This window comes from Daldinia decipiens, assembly GCF_022478715.1.
Source record: "Daldinia decipiens strain CBS 113046 unplaced genomic scaffold F4813scaffold_12, whole genome shotgun sequence".
Classification (NCBI taxonomy): domain Eukaryota; kingdom Fungi; phylum Ascomycota; class Sordariomycetes; order Xylariales; family Hypoxylaceae; genus Daldinia; species Daldinia decipiens.
In genome coordinates this window covers 505724-521803 of record NW_026054555.1, presented here as the reverse complement: position 1 = coordinate 521803, position 16080 = coordinate 505724, and the positions used below count along the sequence as shown (strand labels likewise).

At 49.0% G+C, this 16080-nt stretch overlaps 6 protein-coding genes across 6 annotated transcripts; 4 read left to right on the top strand and 2 right to left on the bottom strand.

Moving 5' to 3' along the window:
- The first annotated feature begins 396 nt into the window (after nt 1–396).
- Nucleotides 397–3428, top strand: F4813DRAFT_42585 (pali-domain-containing protein). The gene is made up of 3 exons (XM_049248474.1): nt 397–1089; nt 1153–2599; nt 2649–3428. The coding sequence occupies exons 1-3, from the start codon at nt 900–902 to the stop codon at nt 3193–3195; spliced, it is 2184 nt and encodes a 727-aa protein (XP_049100683.1). The 5' UTR covers nt 397–899; the 3' UTR covers nt 3196–3428.
- Nucleotides 3429–5324: 1896 nt separating this feature from the next.
- On the top strand, nt 5325–5765 carry F4813DRAFT_388483 (uncharacterized protein; the record flags this gene model as incomplete). The annotated part of the gene is made up of 1 exon (XM_049246707.1): nt 5325–5765. One exon carries the CDS (start codon nt 5325–5327, stop codon nt 5763–5765), a length of 441 nt encoding a protein of 146 aa, XP_049100682.1.
- A 207-nt stretch (nt 5766–5972) lies between these two features.
- On the bottom strand, nt 5973–7294 carry F4813DRAFT_356058 (ribosomal protein L21e-domain-containing protein). The gene is made up of 4 exons (XM_049242935.1): nt 7109–7294; nt 6971–7038; nt 6862–6909; nt 5973–6748 (listed from the first exon to the last, which is right to left on the bottom strand). Exons 1-4 carry the CDS (start codon nt 7142–7144, stop codon nt 6418–6420), a joined length of 483 nt encoding a protein of 160 aa, XP_049100681.1. The 5' UTR covers nt 7145–7294; the 3' UTR covers nt 5973–6417.
- A 247-nt stretch (nt 7295–7541) lies between these two features.
- F4813DRAFT_380220 (uncharacterized protein) lies at nt 7542–8281 on the top strand (the record flags this gene model as incomplete). The annotated part of the gene is made up of 3 exons (XM_049245544.1): nt 7542–7606; nt 7692–7790; nt 7870–8281. 3 exons carry the CDS (start codon nt 7542–7544, stop codon nt 8279–8281), a joined length of 576 nt encoding a protein of 191 aa, XP_049100680.1.
- Nucleotides 8282–8396: 115 nt separating this feature from the next.
- Nucleotides 8397–10106, bottom strand: F4813DRAFT_42515 (Pre-mRNA splicing Prp18-interacting factor-domain-containing protein). Its single transcript, XM_049248473.1, has one exon. The coding sequence runs from the start codon at nt 9930–9932 to the stop codon at nt 8511–8513; it is 1422 nt and encodes a 473-aa protein (XP_049100679.1). The 5' UTR covers nt 9933–10106; the 3' UTR covers nt 8397–8510.
- A 218-nt stretch (nt 10107–10324) lies between these two features.
- On the top strand, nt 10325–15925 carry F4813DRAFT_42508 (uncharacterized protein). Its single transcript, XM_049248472.1, has 2 exons — nt 10325–10771; nt 10823–15925. The coding sequence occupies exons 1-2, from the start codon at nt 10537–10539 to the stop codon at nt 15769–15771; spliced, it is 5184 nt and encodes a 1727-aa protein (XP_049100678.1). The 5' UTR covers nt 10325–10536; the 3' UTR covers nt 15772–15925.
- The last annotated feature ends 155 nt before the right edge of the window (nt 15926–16080 follow it).

The following is a 16080-nucleotide window of genomic DNA, read 5'->3' as shown; positions in this document are numbered from 1 at the left end:
ACCCACTGTCCAGACGCTTAGCGTAGGGAAGTCAGGGGAGAGTGTAAGGGGAATTCGCGAAGCAAGAAGCAAGAAGCAAGAAGCAAGAAGCAAGAAGCAGGAAGCAAGCGGACAAAAAGCATCAGAACATTGAAGCAAGCTAAGCCACTCTCTTAATCGCGTCGTGCAGGGGGTCCCACTAATCTTACAGGTACCTAGACTATGACCTGCAGTTGACAGAGTTAGACTTAGTGCTTGGTCCACCAAATTACGCCAAAATCCCCTTTTGTTCAACCAACCCGCAAGTCAAGAAGGTACGCTAGATTCAGTCACGGTCCCGTGCCGCCCGCCAAAACAAATCTCATCAGGCGCTTTCCTTCCAATCAACTCCAATTAAACTCCATTTCTTCTAAGTCGACTTTCCGATCTTCGACACCGTCACCACTGGCACTGCCACCACGTCGGCGTAACACATCCGCGCCACTTGGTTTTGATTGATTTTATCCCAATCCACCCTCAGTCACTCGTTTCTGGAAAGCGTGGTAGGTTGACAAATACAACGAGAGGTGATCAAAGGAAGGGGATCCGAGAATCATTCGTAGGAAGAGTTCGCAAATCGGTTATTTGGGATAGTTTTAGGGATTATGCGCAGCCAATACAGCGAATACAGCGAATAGAGTCGGCATAACGAAACGAGGAACGACAAACGCTGTCAGAACTGAAGAAGACCCGTCGATCTACATGTCGCCGCAATCGATATCGATCTATTTCAATTGCTCACATTCGCATGCACAATCGCATTGTTACCTTCAAGACCTAAATTGACTCGAACCCCGGACTCGAATTCGAATTCGATTGAACGCAAGCGATTACTTAGGCGTCGCGGCTCCTTTGAGTCGGCGCGCTACTAAGCCGTCATCATGTTGCGACCAGCTACACCCTTGACGGTGTTGCTCTTTGCAGCCTTCGCCATGCTGCTACTTGCCGTCCTGTCGACCCCTATCATCAAAGCGATTCCCCTGGGCACCTACAAAGGCGTCAACTTTGGGGTGTTTGGGTATTGTGAAGCAGACGGCCGGTGTAGTCCAATAGAGATTGGATATGATACATGTATGCCTACCCGAACTTATTCTTATAAAGAATCAGTTTGAATTATATCTAACATCTTTTCAGCGAAAATCTATTCTCCTACAGACTCGGCTACCTTCGATTTGCCTTCTACAACTAGGACAACTCTTTCCGCTATCCTCGTGGTTCATCCTGTTGCCTGTCTCCTTACTTTGGTGATGCTGGTACTTGCCATTGTCGCCCACCTTCATTCTCCTTCTCATTCGTCACGTTATTTGTTACTACTTTTTATCTTCGGCATTATCACGTTTCTAGTATGCCTCCTTGCCTTTTTAATCGACGTATTGCTTTTCGTTCCTCATATGGCCTGGGGCTCTTATATCGTTCTAGCTGCTACGATTCTTGTTTTCATGAGTTTCATTATTTCGTGCGCTATGCGACGCACCCTGGTTAATAGAAAGGCAAGAAAGAGGCGAATCGCAGAGAATGCCGAGATGAGTGGAGAGAATTACTACAACCGCCAGGCTCAACAAGAGGTAGTATCTCCCACGCCTGTTTCACGACAACCTACTGTTCCCGTTGTTAGCGGAGCGAACGGGCCAAGCGATGGATTTGCCTCGTTCGAGAAGAAGGACGATCGCAGCAGCGACGAACGTATACCTCTAACTGCTAGGACTCCTTCTGACAGGTCCCCGAATCATGCTCCTGCCGATACGAGCATGTCGGGTTTCACATATAACATGCCCCAACGGACAGGTTCTAGCAACTCGATGCCAAGAGACCAATATGGTAATCCGATGGAGCAGCCCCAGGATGGCTATAACATGAGACGAGGTCCGTCTTTCGAGCGTATGAACACAAGGGGCCGTGGTGGTCCTCCAGCTGGTTATAGAGGACGAGGAGGCTATGGAAGAGGGGGCTACGGTGCTCCCTATGGCCCACCGGGCGGAAGGGGTGGATACGGCCCACCGCCGAATGGAAGAGGCGGCTATGGTCCCGGCCGCGGTGGTTACGGGCCGCCACCTAATGGGCGAGGAGGTTATGGTCCCCGTAGAGGCTATGGTCCGGGCGAGATGAGAGGTGGAAGAACACCGCCACCAACTTACCCAGGTGGTGGACCATATGATCGAAGACCATCTCCGGCTAACGGCTATGGTGATTATGGTCCAGGACGGCAAGGGTCACCGGCGGTACCAATCAACTACTACGAAGCTGAGCCGCCCGTGCCGAGTATCCCAGTTGGTATGGCTGAAGGAGCTAATTACCAAGCATATAAGCCGGATCGTGCTAGTGACCTACCCCGAGCAGAGTCCCCTCCTCCGATGCCTGGTATTGATGATGCGCACGAAAGACCTGTAGGTCAAGCCGTGGAGATGGATGCTTCTACGGGAAGCCCCGCTCACCCACCTCAAGGCTTTGGCCAGTTCAACAACCAACTTAGGGATAGCGATGCGGACGTAGCCGGCATGTTAGCCCTGCAGCAGGCAAGGACATCCTCTCCAAACCGTCACGACACTTTTATGAGCGAAGGAAGCAGATATAGCCAAGAAAAGTTTGTTGAATCATCGATAAAATAGTTGCACTGCTAACATCATAACTAGTCAATATGTTCCTCCTCGTCAGGGATGGCGGGGACCCGAGCGGCCGTCCCAGGTACCTTCTCCTCTTCAAATTCCAACCCGCCCTCAAGAACTTAGCAGCGGGACGCCTCCTCCTCCTCCGCAACCGCAACCGCAACCGCAACTGCAGCCTCAACCGGTGACTGTCGGTACGGGCAATTATTATGAAGACGTAGATCCTCGTTTCGAAGAGCCAGCTTCCAAACCGCAACAGCTGCAGCAACCGCCGCTGCTACACCAAGATGGAATAAGTTATGACGATGTACCGCCTCAACCTATGAGTCCAGCGATATCCGAACAGTCGGGATTTACTTCTATTTCTCAAAGAGGCATAAACCCTCGCTGGAACCCACCTCCCGGCCAAGGATACAACCAGCAAATGCCACCACGAAAGCCAATTAGCCGAAACGAAGTGAATGTTCTTAATAGTAACCCTGACTTCCAGCTGCCAATGGTACGCGGGGGGGCACGCGGGGGGCCAAGCGGGAGAGGAGGCATGATCCCTGGAAGCGCATATCCAGGTGTATAGAGACTTGCATTCAATTCTTTCTCGTTCGTTGAGTCATGGGGCTGCTCAGGTAGCTTTAAAACGCACTCGGATGCGTAGGAATCCCTTGTGGTTGATCAAAACACATGCTATCCAAGCACTCACGATCTGACTTTACAGTCGGTATCCCCTTTCCTATCCTCTATCCTGATATACCCACACGCACAGGAAACTTTCAATTCGACATGAGACATATTTAACTCATATTTTAACCTTTGTCGGCGTTATAAACGCGGATTTTCTTGAACAACATATTACGAATGATAGGCGGAAATCATCCGCCATCATTAGCGGACCTCTAATTTAGTCGCGTATCTTCGCGGGCCGGGTAGATCAAAAGAGGTTATAGGTAGTGCTTTTCTAAAGCCTCGAGGCAACGTCCGAAGACCAGTCTCTACCGCCATTGATTGGATGGGAGCTTGGAGATGCGACGGTATAGGGTGTGGCAATGGGAGGAAGGCCAGCCCTTTCAAATTCTCTGGATGTGTCAGGAGTTATGTCTGATAATGGACTTCGTTTGCGGCTAGTCTATGATGTATGGGTAGTAGCCACATGCAATCAGAGGCAAGCAAGCATTTTTTTGCCTTCTGCGCGAGTACGCAAACAATATTAGTGAAAGCGAAGAAAAGAACGTTCAAAATATGAGCGCGTTCGTGTCTGTTGCCCGTATACGTGCGTCTTCTAATGAGTGTATATACTTCGTTTGCTGTTGCTATACATATAATTAGCAAGTAGCAAGTAGCATTAGGAAGAAACTTATTGGTTTTCTAGCCCCTTATATTAGAAAACAGACTCACGATTATTGAATTCATTTTATTGCATAGCATAGAAGTCATGAGAGACGTAGCCTCACTATTCGGTGAAAAGACTCACCTATTCATATATTTGCCATTCGGTGAGTATTTCGACTCCTCGTTCTAGATGTTACCGCGCCGCAACTATCCCAAGGTCGAGAACGGCCTTTTACTCATCGTGTTTCCTTATGTATAACAGTATCATATCTGTTGAATGAGAGCCCCTTTCCTTCTTTTATAGCTGTGTGTAAGTGTAATGTAAGTACTCTCTAGGGTTGAGAAGTTACTGGTGAATTATTTGTCGACCCTGGTTGAAGAATTAAGACAGGTACCGAATAGACATTCCAAGATATCGCTGAAGGATGGTTTGGAATAGAATGTAACTGTTGTGATAGATGCAGAGCTAGAAGGATATCATAAGCATAGATCACATCCGCCATTCCGCGATAGAATGACAAATCGGACAACTTGTGTAATAACAGCCATCTCTTCCGCAGATGAATAGTATGTTGCAACCTAAAGGTATCCAAACATGCGCTCCTTTCATGTAAGCTGAGTCAATTTCAAAAAATCTAACGGCGAAATACAGTCGTGTATATATGTATACTCTCGCAAGCGATGTGATTTGAGATAATCGCATGGCTGAGTTTCTGGAAGCCGACTTCGATGCAACGTGACGCCCTCCTTTATAAAATGTCGGGACGGCCCCCATTCTTAGTCTAGCAAATGAAAGCATCGATATAGACAAGACGTCTAAAATAAGAATCCCATACTAATATATGATCATCAACTCCGCCTTTGAGGTAGTTACACTAAGTCAAAGACCAGTTATCACAAGACTTCCAAATCACAAGAAACAGTACTGTGAGCCGCTGTTGAGGCTCCCTTTGACATTTCCAGGGTATCTCGCGGCTCGGCTAATGACTAAAACACGAGCGAGCTGGCCGGGCAAAGTCCTACTTACGGTGTGGTGTCAATACATCGCGTCTAGCTGGGCTTCTCGGCCAAATAGCCGCCCAATTAAGTGCTCGTCCGGATCAACCTGTGCTGTTAAGCGGGTTAGGCGGAGGGGGTTAATCAACGGCGGCGCGCGAGGCGTTCAGAGGGTATAGTGGCGATCGGCATGAGCAGTGCCTTGTTTATCTGGGTACTGGTTTCGACAATATGTGCTGACGGGAGGGAGAGCATCGTGAGATGAGATGGAGTTAGATAAATAGATTAACTAGCCTGATAAACGCAAATCTCTTTAAACTCCTAAAAAAACCGACACGATACCACCAAATAACCATCTACACAGCGGCCAAGAGCTCTACCGCAATGTGCCGCAACACTCACCACGCAAACCAAGCCGAACACCCTCAGCTCCAAGTCACCGTAACTACGATGACAGTCCTAGGAGAACTATACAGCTTAAAGCAGGGCGGTCTTTTCCTCCCCGTAGCCGAAGACACCAACAACACCACAGCCGGCAGATGCTGCAGCTGCGCCGGGAATCGCAAACGGAAGAGCCTAGTCGCAAGCCTAGCCGAGCTACTCAGCAAGCCCTGGACCGTTCGGGAGTGTCGAGTCGTGATGAACGAGTGGGATATGTTTATGGCACCGCGAGTACAGCCAAGCACACTCCCGACAGTATGCCAGCATGGGAGCGCGTCGCCGTTTACTGCGTCTCAGAGATGTAACGGAGATAGGGGGAGGGGGAGAGAGACGGGGGTTATTGAGTTGGAGGGGAATCATACTTATGAGCATAGTCGACGTTGATATGTGGCTATGAGGGCTATTGGTAGTGAATAAATAGTAGTACGGCGGGATAGATATTATGGAGTAGGTAAAATGAGGCGTAAATGGGATAAATATAGAATAATAGGAGCACACGCACATTTCAGGAGATAGTGAATTATCATAGACTTGAGTTTGAGATTTGAGCCTGGAGCTGAAGTCTGGTTTTTAGAAATTGGGGGAGCCCCTATTTGGAGGCTTAATGGGTGCGACGACGAGGTTATGAGGGTATTACCATCTAACCTAGTAAATTATCGACAAGGGCCTGGAATACTCATTAAAACAGCAACGAAGAGATTAAAGGGCCCAAAGGCTACACCCCTACTTTATAACCTGGGTCATTATTGAGAATGAGTTTAATACTCTGAAGCTCGTCTCGACATGTGAGGAATTTAAAGTGGAATATTGCACCCAGTCACGAACTCGAAAATAATTCTTGGCATTTGGTATATTTTTATCATTCCTAGGCATTGCCTATGTCCATCCATGCCTTGCCATGCACAGAAGATCGAGATTCCAGGCCGCGAAAAACCCCTAATGCGATGAGAAAAGAGCAACCGGCAGAGAACCCAGAAACACCATCACCACCACCACCACCACCACCCACGCACCACCATCATCTGATTTACCCTTCTTAGATGGTCGTCTCGTACGCGATGGGTGTCACCGTCTCAGGGTGGTTGTCCTTCATGGACACCGTTCGGGCGTCGCGGGGAAGAGCGGCTTGTCGCTTGACGGTGACGGTGGTGCCGTCGGCCTTGGCTTGCTTCTTGAGCGCGGCATTCTGCTTGACGCGCTTGAGGAAGTCCTCTCTTGATCGCGATCGGGTGATGTGCTCGATGCGGACGTTGATTCGCTTCTCGATGTACCGGTGCTTCACCTTCTTGTAGATAATGACGCCAACGGCCGTCTTGGTGACGTTGTAGATGACACCGGTCTTGCCGTGGTAGACCTTGTGAGGCATACTATTTTCCAGCCAAGTTAGCCCCGGTTCGCAAAGCGATCGTATCCTTGCCAAGTTCGCAGCTTTCGCTCCTGGGTTCGGTCGGATCGCATCTTCGTGGAATTTGTGCCTTACCCCTTCTGAACAGCACCATTGGCCTTGATGTCAACGATATCGCCGACCCTGCCTAATTGTCAATAATTTGTTGCAATTCGAGTTCGAGACACTGCAGATCGATGCGTACTTGTACTGTTGTAGGTAGGTGGAAAGACGGATCGAACCCTTCTGTCGGAAGTTTCGAGAGAAGGCGTACTGCCATATTTGTTAGTTATGAATTTCCCCGGTAAAATTGAATTATCTTGGTAGAATTGATTAGACGTACTCGAGTACCAGCGCGGAGACCTGCGGCGTGACCCATCTTGCCGGTGTTTGAATGTGGTGAAGAGAAATGTAGAGCGTGATGGAGGTTGATTGATTTCTCTTCTCTCTCTTGATGTCGGCTCTCGAGAAATTCGCTTAGGAATATTTTTGGGGCTTGTGAGCGGTTGTGGACTTTGGAAGCTACTACCCACTGGGGAAAGTTGCCGCAGATTAAGCGAGCAGGCGAGGGGGGGTAACTTCCATTGTATGGATGTACCCAATCAAGCTTAGCCCCACTCTTGCCCTACTCCATTCCACAAATCCACTTCTTTTCTAACTACCATCTTTTTTTTCCCATTCGTTTTCTAAACTCTTGCGCATCTTACGACAACCTCAATTTCTTCATTCCTTTCCCCTCCCAACCACCAGATTATCAAGACAATTGAGTCGCAACCATGGCGCCTCTGTCTTATTCCAAGACCGCAAAGGTCCCCCGTCGCCCTTTCGAGGCCGCCCGTCTGTCAGTAATCACCGGCCACTGAGTTAGAGCTTGTCTCGGCTTAAGTCGATTGTGAACGAGAAAACTGACATGGTCGCCTTCATAGTGATTCCGAGTTGAAGCTTGTTGGAGAGTACGGTCTACGAAACAAGCGTGAGGTTTGGCGTGTCCAGCTCACTCTTTCCAAGATTCGTCGTGCTGCCCGGTAAGTTTTTATTTCCATTCATCTTTACGTATTTAAATGTATCTTAGGTTGCGAAAGCTAATCCGATTCAATATTATAGTCAGCTTCTTACCCTCGACGAGAAGGACCCCAAGCGTCTCTTCGAAGGCAATGCCCTCATTCGCCGTCTGGTTCGTGTCGGTGTGCTCGACGAGTCCCGCATGAAGCTCGATTACGTGCTTGCCCTGAAGGTCGAGGATTTCTTGGAGCGCCGCCTGCAGACTTGTGTCTACAAGCTCGGTCTTGCCAAGTCCATCCACCACGCCCGTGTCCTCATCCGCCAGCGTCACATCCGTGTTGGCAAGCAGATCGTCAATGTTCCCTCTTTCATCGTCCGTCTCGACTCCCAGAAGCACATCGACTTCTCTCTGACCTCACCGTTCGGTGGCGGGCGTCCCGGCCGTGTCCGGAGAAAGAAGGCTAAGGCCGCCGAGAAGAAGGATGACGGCGAGGAGGAGGAAGAGGAAGAGTAAATGCATCATTCACTATGAATTTACGTGGATAGTTTGCCGGTGGGGAAAACGGATTACATTATGGGCGTATGAAACTACTTTAAAGGTCATACCTCAAGGCGTTAGGCCGGGGGAAACGGAATGCATGAAAGAACTTTCACGACCGTTTGATAAATCAATGCTCTATGTGATCCACTGCTTTTGACTCCTTTCGATGTATTATATAATATTGCTTAGTGATATGCCAATACTACCGAACTAATTCGTCATTCCCTAAAAACTTTGCCATGGGATCGTCTGCCGCTGTGCGCTTCCTTCGATACTCGTCTAACTCGGCTTCTGAAATCCCACCCATCATCTCTTCCACCGTGCGCTTCTTGCTTGGTTGTTGTGTAGGTTCGGCTTCATCCGTCTTTTTCTCTACCTCTTCATCCCGAGCAGGTGCTTCTTCGATTAGTTCAACGCCCGTCCTTTGCTTCTCAGCCGCCTCCCAGGCCCCCTTACCCTCTTCTCCCGTACAGTAGCTGTTTCTAATAAAGGAATGACAGCACGCGTAGCCCCATTTGAAGTTGGACCACCAGCTGCCCCAAACCGAGGTGTGGTTATTCACATGGACGTCCTCCGCGTACTTGGACTTGGCCGACGTCCTGGGCGCGCCCTTGATCAGGCCCGACTCGTCGTACTCGACGAACTGCTCCGACTCGGTCACGGCGGCGTCGCGCAGGGCGGCTGGCATCACGTGCTGGTCGCCGCCGTACTTGTCCTGGAGCGCCTTGATTTTCTGGGCGCGCTTCTGCTCGGCCTCTTCGCGCTCCTTCTTGCGGTAGAACTCGCCCGCCGTGGGGTTCGCTTGTAAGTGCTGGCTCGTGTCGCCGCTGTTCTCTTGTTTTTCCCACGCGTACTTCTGCGCCTTTTCGAACTCGGCGGCGTCGCCCGAGGCGCGCAGGTACCCTTCTTCTGCGAAGAGCTGTGCGGCTTTGTCGACGGTGGCGCCGGCGTCGACCATGGTTCGCGTCTTGGGGTCGTATTTGGCTGATTCTAGGTCGAGGTTTAGGAGGTATTTGGCTGTGTCTTCTCGTATTCGTAGTTGTCGCGTCGCGGTGCTCTGGTGTCGCCCCATGTCTGATTCCTCGGCGTATTTCTCGCCCGAGTCCTTGTTGTCCTCCTCACCGTCGCCGTCGCCATCCTCCTTCTCCTTGTCCCCGGATAGCTGGGTGCGGAGTTCATCCATGTGATTGTACCGCTCCACGACGCGGCGGTACTCCTTAGGATCGTAGCCGTTCCATCGGTCTCGCTTGGCATCCCAGCCGAGCTCGACGTCCTGGATGGCTTCGTCGGCCTGTATATCCTTTCCGGTCCATTTGGCGCCTTTCGCGCGGGGGCGGTTGAGGCAGTCCTTCGCCTTGTGCGTCATGGCGCCGCAGTTTTCGCAGGCGCCCTTGCGGTACTTGGTGGCGGCGGGACCGAGCTTCTTGCCGCGGTCGTACCATTTCGACTGGTCATCCTTGGTCTTATGTAATCGCTGATGTTCGAGGTAGTCGGTCGCGTCGCCTTCCTCGCCCGCGTAGAAGGGCCGCTTGCTGATGAAGGACGGGATGTAGATGTTTTCCTCCTTGGAGGCGGCTGATGCCTTGGAGTCGTTCCGCCGCGACGGCGGTGGCGGCGGCGGCATGCTGACTGCGTATTATGTGTGTGTGTGTGTGTATGTGTGTATGCTAGTATGAGCGGTGACTTGAAGGAGTGGAGTGGGTGTCTCGAGAGCGGATTAGGAATTTGATGTTGAAACCTGAGGGACAGAAATATTTTTAGATATACATAGGAAGTTTAGTATGTAATCTGATCTTTGAGGTTAGGTATCTTCGTATCAAAATTGTGGCTAGAATAAAGATTTAAAGGTGTGGCTGGATTGCGGCGTGAGTATGTACCTAAAAGATAGGTAGGTCTGACTTTTGTATTGTATGTACATATGAATATTCTTATCTAATATCAGGCTGATATGCACCTATCAAGTATCTAATATTAGTTTTATCTACATAGTACCTAACCTAGACATCTAACACCTGACAGCGCGTCGCGGTATGAACCTAACTGATTCACTTAACGCGTCCCCCTCGATGGGCCCGCGCCATTGAATATTGAAACAAAGCACCAAGTTCATATCCCACATCCTTTCTGGTATATAATCAATGAGCTCGGGCTAAGTTTATACGAGGTGCTTTGGATTCTCCAAGTATCCTTAAATTGCATCGACGCTATGACGTACAGCACAAATCGCCATGGACGTCTTCCGCGTGCGGCTGAATTGCATAGACCATTATCAAGCTATCCCTACGATATATGACCCTCAACTTCGTAATGATATCCATCTATCCCAATTGAACAAGGAACCCAGAGTTCCGGTTATCAGAGTTTTTGGGTCTACAGAAACAGGCCAGAAAGTGTGCGCGCATATCCATGGCGCATTTCCGTACTTGTACATCGAGTATAACGGGAGTTTGCTCCCTGATGATGGTAAGGTGCGCGACAGTCCTGTGAAGCCACGGTTCTAATTCGGTATTTTAGTGGGTGCTTATATATATCGTCTTCACCTCTCTATTGATCACGCCTTGGCTGTGAGTTACCGTCGTAGTGCTCATGATGGAAAGAGCAAATATGTGGCGAGGATAACCCTCGTCAAGGGAATCCCGTTCTACGGGTTCCACGTCGGCTATCGATTCTATCTTAAGATCTATATGCTTAACCCCCAGGTCATGACCCGACTTATCGAGCTACTTCAACAGGGGGTCATCATGAAGCGGAAGTTTCAGCCTTTTGAAGCACACTTGCAATATCTATTGCAATTTATGACCGACTATAACCTCTATGGGTGCGGATTCATAGAATCTCAAAAGGTCTGTTTCAGGGCTCCGGTGCCCGAGTATGAAGATGACTTAGAACTACCTCATCTATGGCATAGCCAGTCAGTCTCGGGGAAATTTGTCACCGAACATCCGGATCTTCCTCGTGCTAGCCATTGCTCGATCGAAGTCGACATATGTGTTCAGGATATCCTTAACCGGCACGAAATCAAGGAGAGGCAGCTTCATCATGATTTCGTCGAGAGGAAGTACCCCCTATCCCCCGATCTGAAACTTGTCCACAGCATGGCGGGATTATGGAAGGATGAGACGAAGCGTCGTAAAAGAAAAATGCTTGGTCGAACACCGGGAAGCAGCCCGTTCCCTCCGGAGGCTTTGGTTTCCATGTCTGCAGACCCACGCAATTCACAGCCCTCCGGGTGGGTTCACGAGGAAGAATTCAGGGACCAGATTCAGGGGTTAATACAACACGAACACGAGCAGAGCAATGGCGGAGAGGTTACTTTTGATACCTTCGTAAAGGACATACCTTTGGGGTCTACTGTTAAAACTTTACTGCAATCCGTAGAGGATCTTTATCCCAATAACCTGGAATCTATACTTGGTATAACAAGCCAACGGTTTGAGAACGATGAGAACCCTACCAGCAGTATCATTGTGGATGACAAACGTATCCTCGATTTTAGATTGAATGACGACGGTGTATTCCAAGATGACTCGGACGAGGAAACGTTCCATGGTCTAAACGCATTAAAGAACAAGGACCCTAATACTAAGAAATTAGGCGAAAGGAATCCCGCAGGAGCAAACAGATTGCCACATAAGGATACTGACAAAAGTGGTTCGTATACCCGACCTGACCCACTCAAGTCGACAAGCTCGAGTGTCGACTCAGAAAAGGAGAACCGCCCTGAACTACTTGTCAATGGAGTGTTCGTTAGTTGCTTGCGTACTAGAAACCGACGACACATCCCAGTCCTGGAGGTTCTATTGGATATTGCAAAGGAACAAGGAATGGTGAGCAAAGCTCCTCAGAATATTCAACATACTATACCTAAAAGGGCCGCAAAGCGTGCCCACTCGCCGTTTCAGGGAGAAAAGGAAGCAAAGCACCGTCGTGTAGGGTTTGCTTCCACTCTAAATGTGGATAAAACAAGCATTATAGAGAAACCAACAGCGAATCCAAGAGAGCCAAACGGACAGGAGGTTCAGGTTACATCTACGCAGGCCACGCAATCGAGATTAAAGAAAACCTCAACAGGATCCGGAAACCATACGCTCAATTTTCCAGTCGTCAAGAACCCTAACGATCCAAGCACCAGATTGCGACTAAGCCAACAAACAAGCTCTCAGAAGAGTGATAATGGCGAACTTGAGAAGCACGTCAGATTCGGCCCATGGACCTCGACAGACGATGCTGCTGAAAAATTGATTTTGCACATGGACATACCGGAGCCTGATAATTCTGCGCTAGAAAGCACGAAAGGAAGGGATTTCGGAAAACTTATCGATATTGGGTGTATCCCTCGTCCTCAAGCGCAATTCTTCATTTTTGGTCGACCTCCACCCTCGGCAGAAGAGATTTTGTCTACCATGGATTCTTTAGATCGTCCTAGCGTCATATATCAAGATGCATTCTATAGCAACGAGAAAGATGTCCCGCAGAGAGTTCGGGAATATGCTGGTCAGGAATTTCGCCTGGAAAGCAACACCTTACCATACCTTCCAGATTTTGACCCAACAGGAGAATCTCCGGCCAATTTTGGCGTGAAATCAGAGGTGTCTAATGATACCGAGAGGGATGACCAGGTTTATAAGAAACTACGTCAGGAATGTTCACTAAGGAGCTGGGAAATCGCGGAGCCGCCACCTAGTTTTGACGAAGTACAGACTTGGTGGACGAAAACCCAGGAGGTGGCAAGCAATTCTCAAGAGCCCGTAATAAAGCTTCGCGACCCTGAGCTCAAGCCATATCTATCACAGATTGACGGGCCCACCCCTAGGAATAAGCATAACTTTAAGTATTCCCAGAAAAAGAAGTCTACGAGTGTCCAACATGAAGCTCAATATATGAGTACGATGAGCTTAGAGGTACACGTCAACACCAGAGGCAAGCTTTTTCCAAATCCGGAGGAGGACGAGGTTCAATGTGTTTTCTGGTGTTCTAAGTCAGATGAAAACTTCGCTACTGGTGATAATGCATCGCAATCGATACAATCAGGTATCATTGTCCTCTCCGAGGACGGATCTCTGGCACGAAGAATGCAGAAGCAGAGTCCAATTCTAACTGAGATCATTGAAGAATCATCGGAACTCGACTTAATGGTGAGGATGGTCGAGATTGTCAGGACGCATGACCCTGATATCCTTACTGGGTACGAAGTTCACGGTAGCTCGTGGGGATATTTAATCGAGAGAGCAAGATTCAAATACGACTATAATCTGTGCGACGAATTCTCGCGGATGAAGAACCAGTCATTCGGGCGATTTGGAAAGGAAGCAGATCGATGGGGCTTCAACACTACTTCAACTATTCGAGTTACCGGTAGACACATGGTCAACATCTGGCGTGCCATGAGATCAGAACTCAATCTCCTTCAGTATACAATGGAGAATGTTGTGTGGCACCTGCTGCATCGGCGAATTCCGCATTATCCCTGGCAGACCTTGACAGAATGGTATGTCGAAGGGAGGCATCATGGCCTAAGCAAGCTCCTTCGATATTATCTAAACCGAACGAAGCTTGATATAGAGATCCTCGAAGCGAACGAGCTCATCCCACGTACAAGTGAACAAGCACGACTTCTAGGTGTAGACTTCTTTTCCGTTTTCTCTCGCGGATCCCAGTTCAAAGTAGAGTCGATCATGTTCAGAATTGCGAAACCGGAAAATTTTATATTAGTTTCGCCCGATAGGAAACAGGTCGGGGGTCAGAATGCTCTTGAATGTCTTCCTCTTGTCATGGAACCTCAAAGTGCATTCTACAATAGCCCATTAATCGTCCTCGACTTTCAGAGTCTGTACCCTAGTGTCATGATTGCATACAATTACTGTTACTCAACTTTCCTCGGTCGTATTGTCAACTGGCGCGGTACGAACAAGATGGGGTTTACGGATTATCAGCGGCAACAGAGGCTCTTGGAACTGCTTAAAGATCACATCAACATATCGCCCAACGGCATGATGTACTGCAAGGCAGAAGTCAGAAAGTCCTTATTGGCAAAGATGTTGACAGAGATCCTGGAAACACGAGTGATGGTGAAGAGCGGTATGAAGCAGGATAAAGACGACAAGACGCTGCAGAAGCTCCTCAATAATAGGCAACTTGCTCTAAAGTTACTTGCAAATGTCACATATGGATATACGTCAGCCTCGTTCTCGGGTCGCATGCCGTGCTCCGAAATCGCAGATAGCATCGTGCAGACTGGACGTGAAACCCTCGAGAGAGCAATAGCCTTAATACATTCGGTGGAAAAGTGGAAAGCAGAAGTTGTCTACGGCGATACTGACAGCTTATTCATCCATCTACCGGGTAGGACTAAAGACGAAGCTTTCGACATTGGCAACGAGATTTCTAAAGCAGTTACGGACATGAATCCCCGGCCGATCAAGCTCAAGTTCGAGAAAGTCTACCACCCATGTGTTTTACTTGCAAAGAAGCGCTACGTCGGCTACAAGTATGAGAGTAAAGACCAGGTCAAGCCCGACTTTGACGCGAAGGGTATCGAGACGGTTAGAAGAGACGGGACACCTGCTGAACAGATGATAGAGGAAAAGGCACTCAAGATCCTCTTCGAGACAGCTGACCTCAGTCAAGTTAAATCCTATTTCCAAAAACAATGCGAAAAGATCATGCGCGGAGCTGTGTCGATGCAAGACTTCTGCTTTGCGAGGGAGGTTAAGTTGGGAACTTATAGCGACAAGGGAGCACCCCCACCAGGCGCCTTGATCAGCACGAGAAAGATGCTGGAAGATGCCAGAGCGGAGCCTCAGTACGGCGAGCGGGTTCCTTACGTTGTCATTTCGGGAGCCCCCGGAGCACGTCTCATCGACCGCTGCGTGGCACCTGAGGAACTACTTACTAGCCCGCATCTTCAACTAGACTCAGAATACTACATATCAAAGAACCTGATCCCGCCGCTCGAGCGCATCTTCAACCTCGTCGGGGCCAACGTACGGCAGTGGTACGACGAAATGCCTAAAGTACAACGGATTCGACGCGTAGATCCGACCACGTACGGTAGCGGGAAGAACCCGTTCGCCAAGAAGACACTCGAGTCATACATGAAGGCGGCAGCCTGTCTAGTCTGCGGCTCAAAGGTTAAAACCGAGGGTTACTCGGTGTGCACGAGATGTCGGCGCAACGCGCCGGCCTCGCTCCTCAAGTTGCAGACGCAGCTTAATCGCGAAGAGACGAAGTTAACGGAGGCAATGAAGATATGCCAGAGCTGCGCGGGGCTCACGCCGCTAGACAGCGTGCCTTGCGATAGTAAGGACTGCCCTGTGTTTTATACGCGAATGAAGCAGGTCGCGCGGTACAGGGCGGAGAAGAGTGTTATAGAGCCGGCTGTGAAGCAGCTTCTGGAGGGCGAGGTTGGGGTAGAGGATGCTACATTGTGGCCTTGGGATTCTTCGGATGGGATGGTCTTGTAGGATACTAAGCATCGTATGGCGTTTTAGCATAAAGGGGGTACGATGACAGCCTCTGAGATGGCACGTTGACTTTATAGAGCATACGTAAACCGAGGTGTCTTATGAATGCATTATACTTAAGGTAGGTTGTTTTGAATGCAAGATGAATTCATGCAGTATCAATATTAATATATAATATTATTATTTCAAGTATACTGCTTTATTTGATTGCCTCATGCTTTAGGTAGGTATTTATATGTAATAATGGATGTAATATGTAATATATTATAAGCATGTAATACCTTAGCCGTTAACTTAGAATTAAGAGAG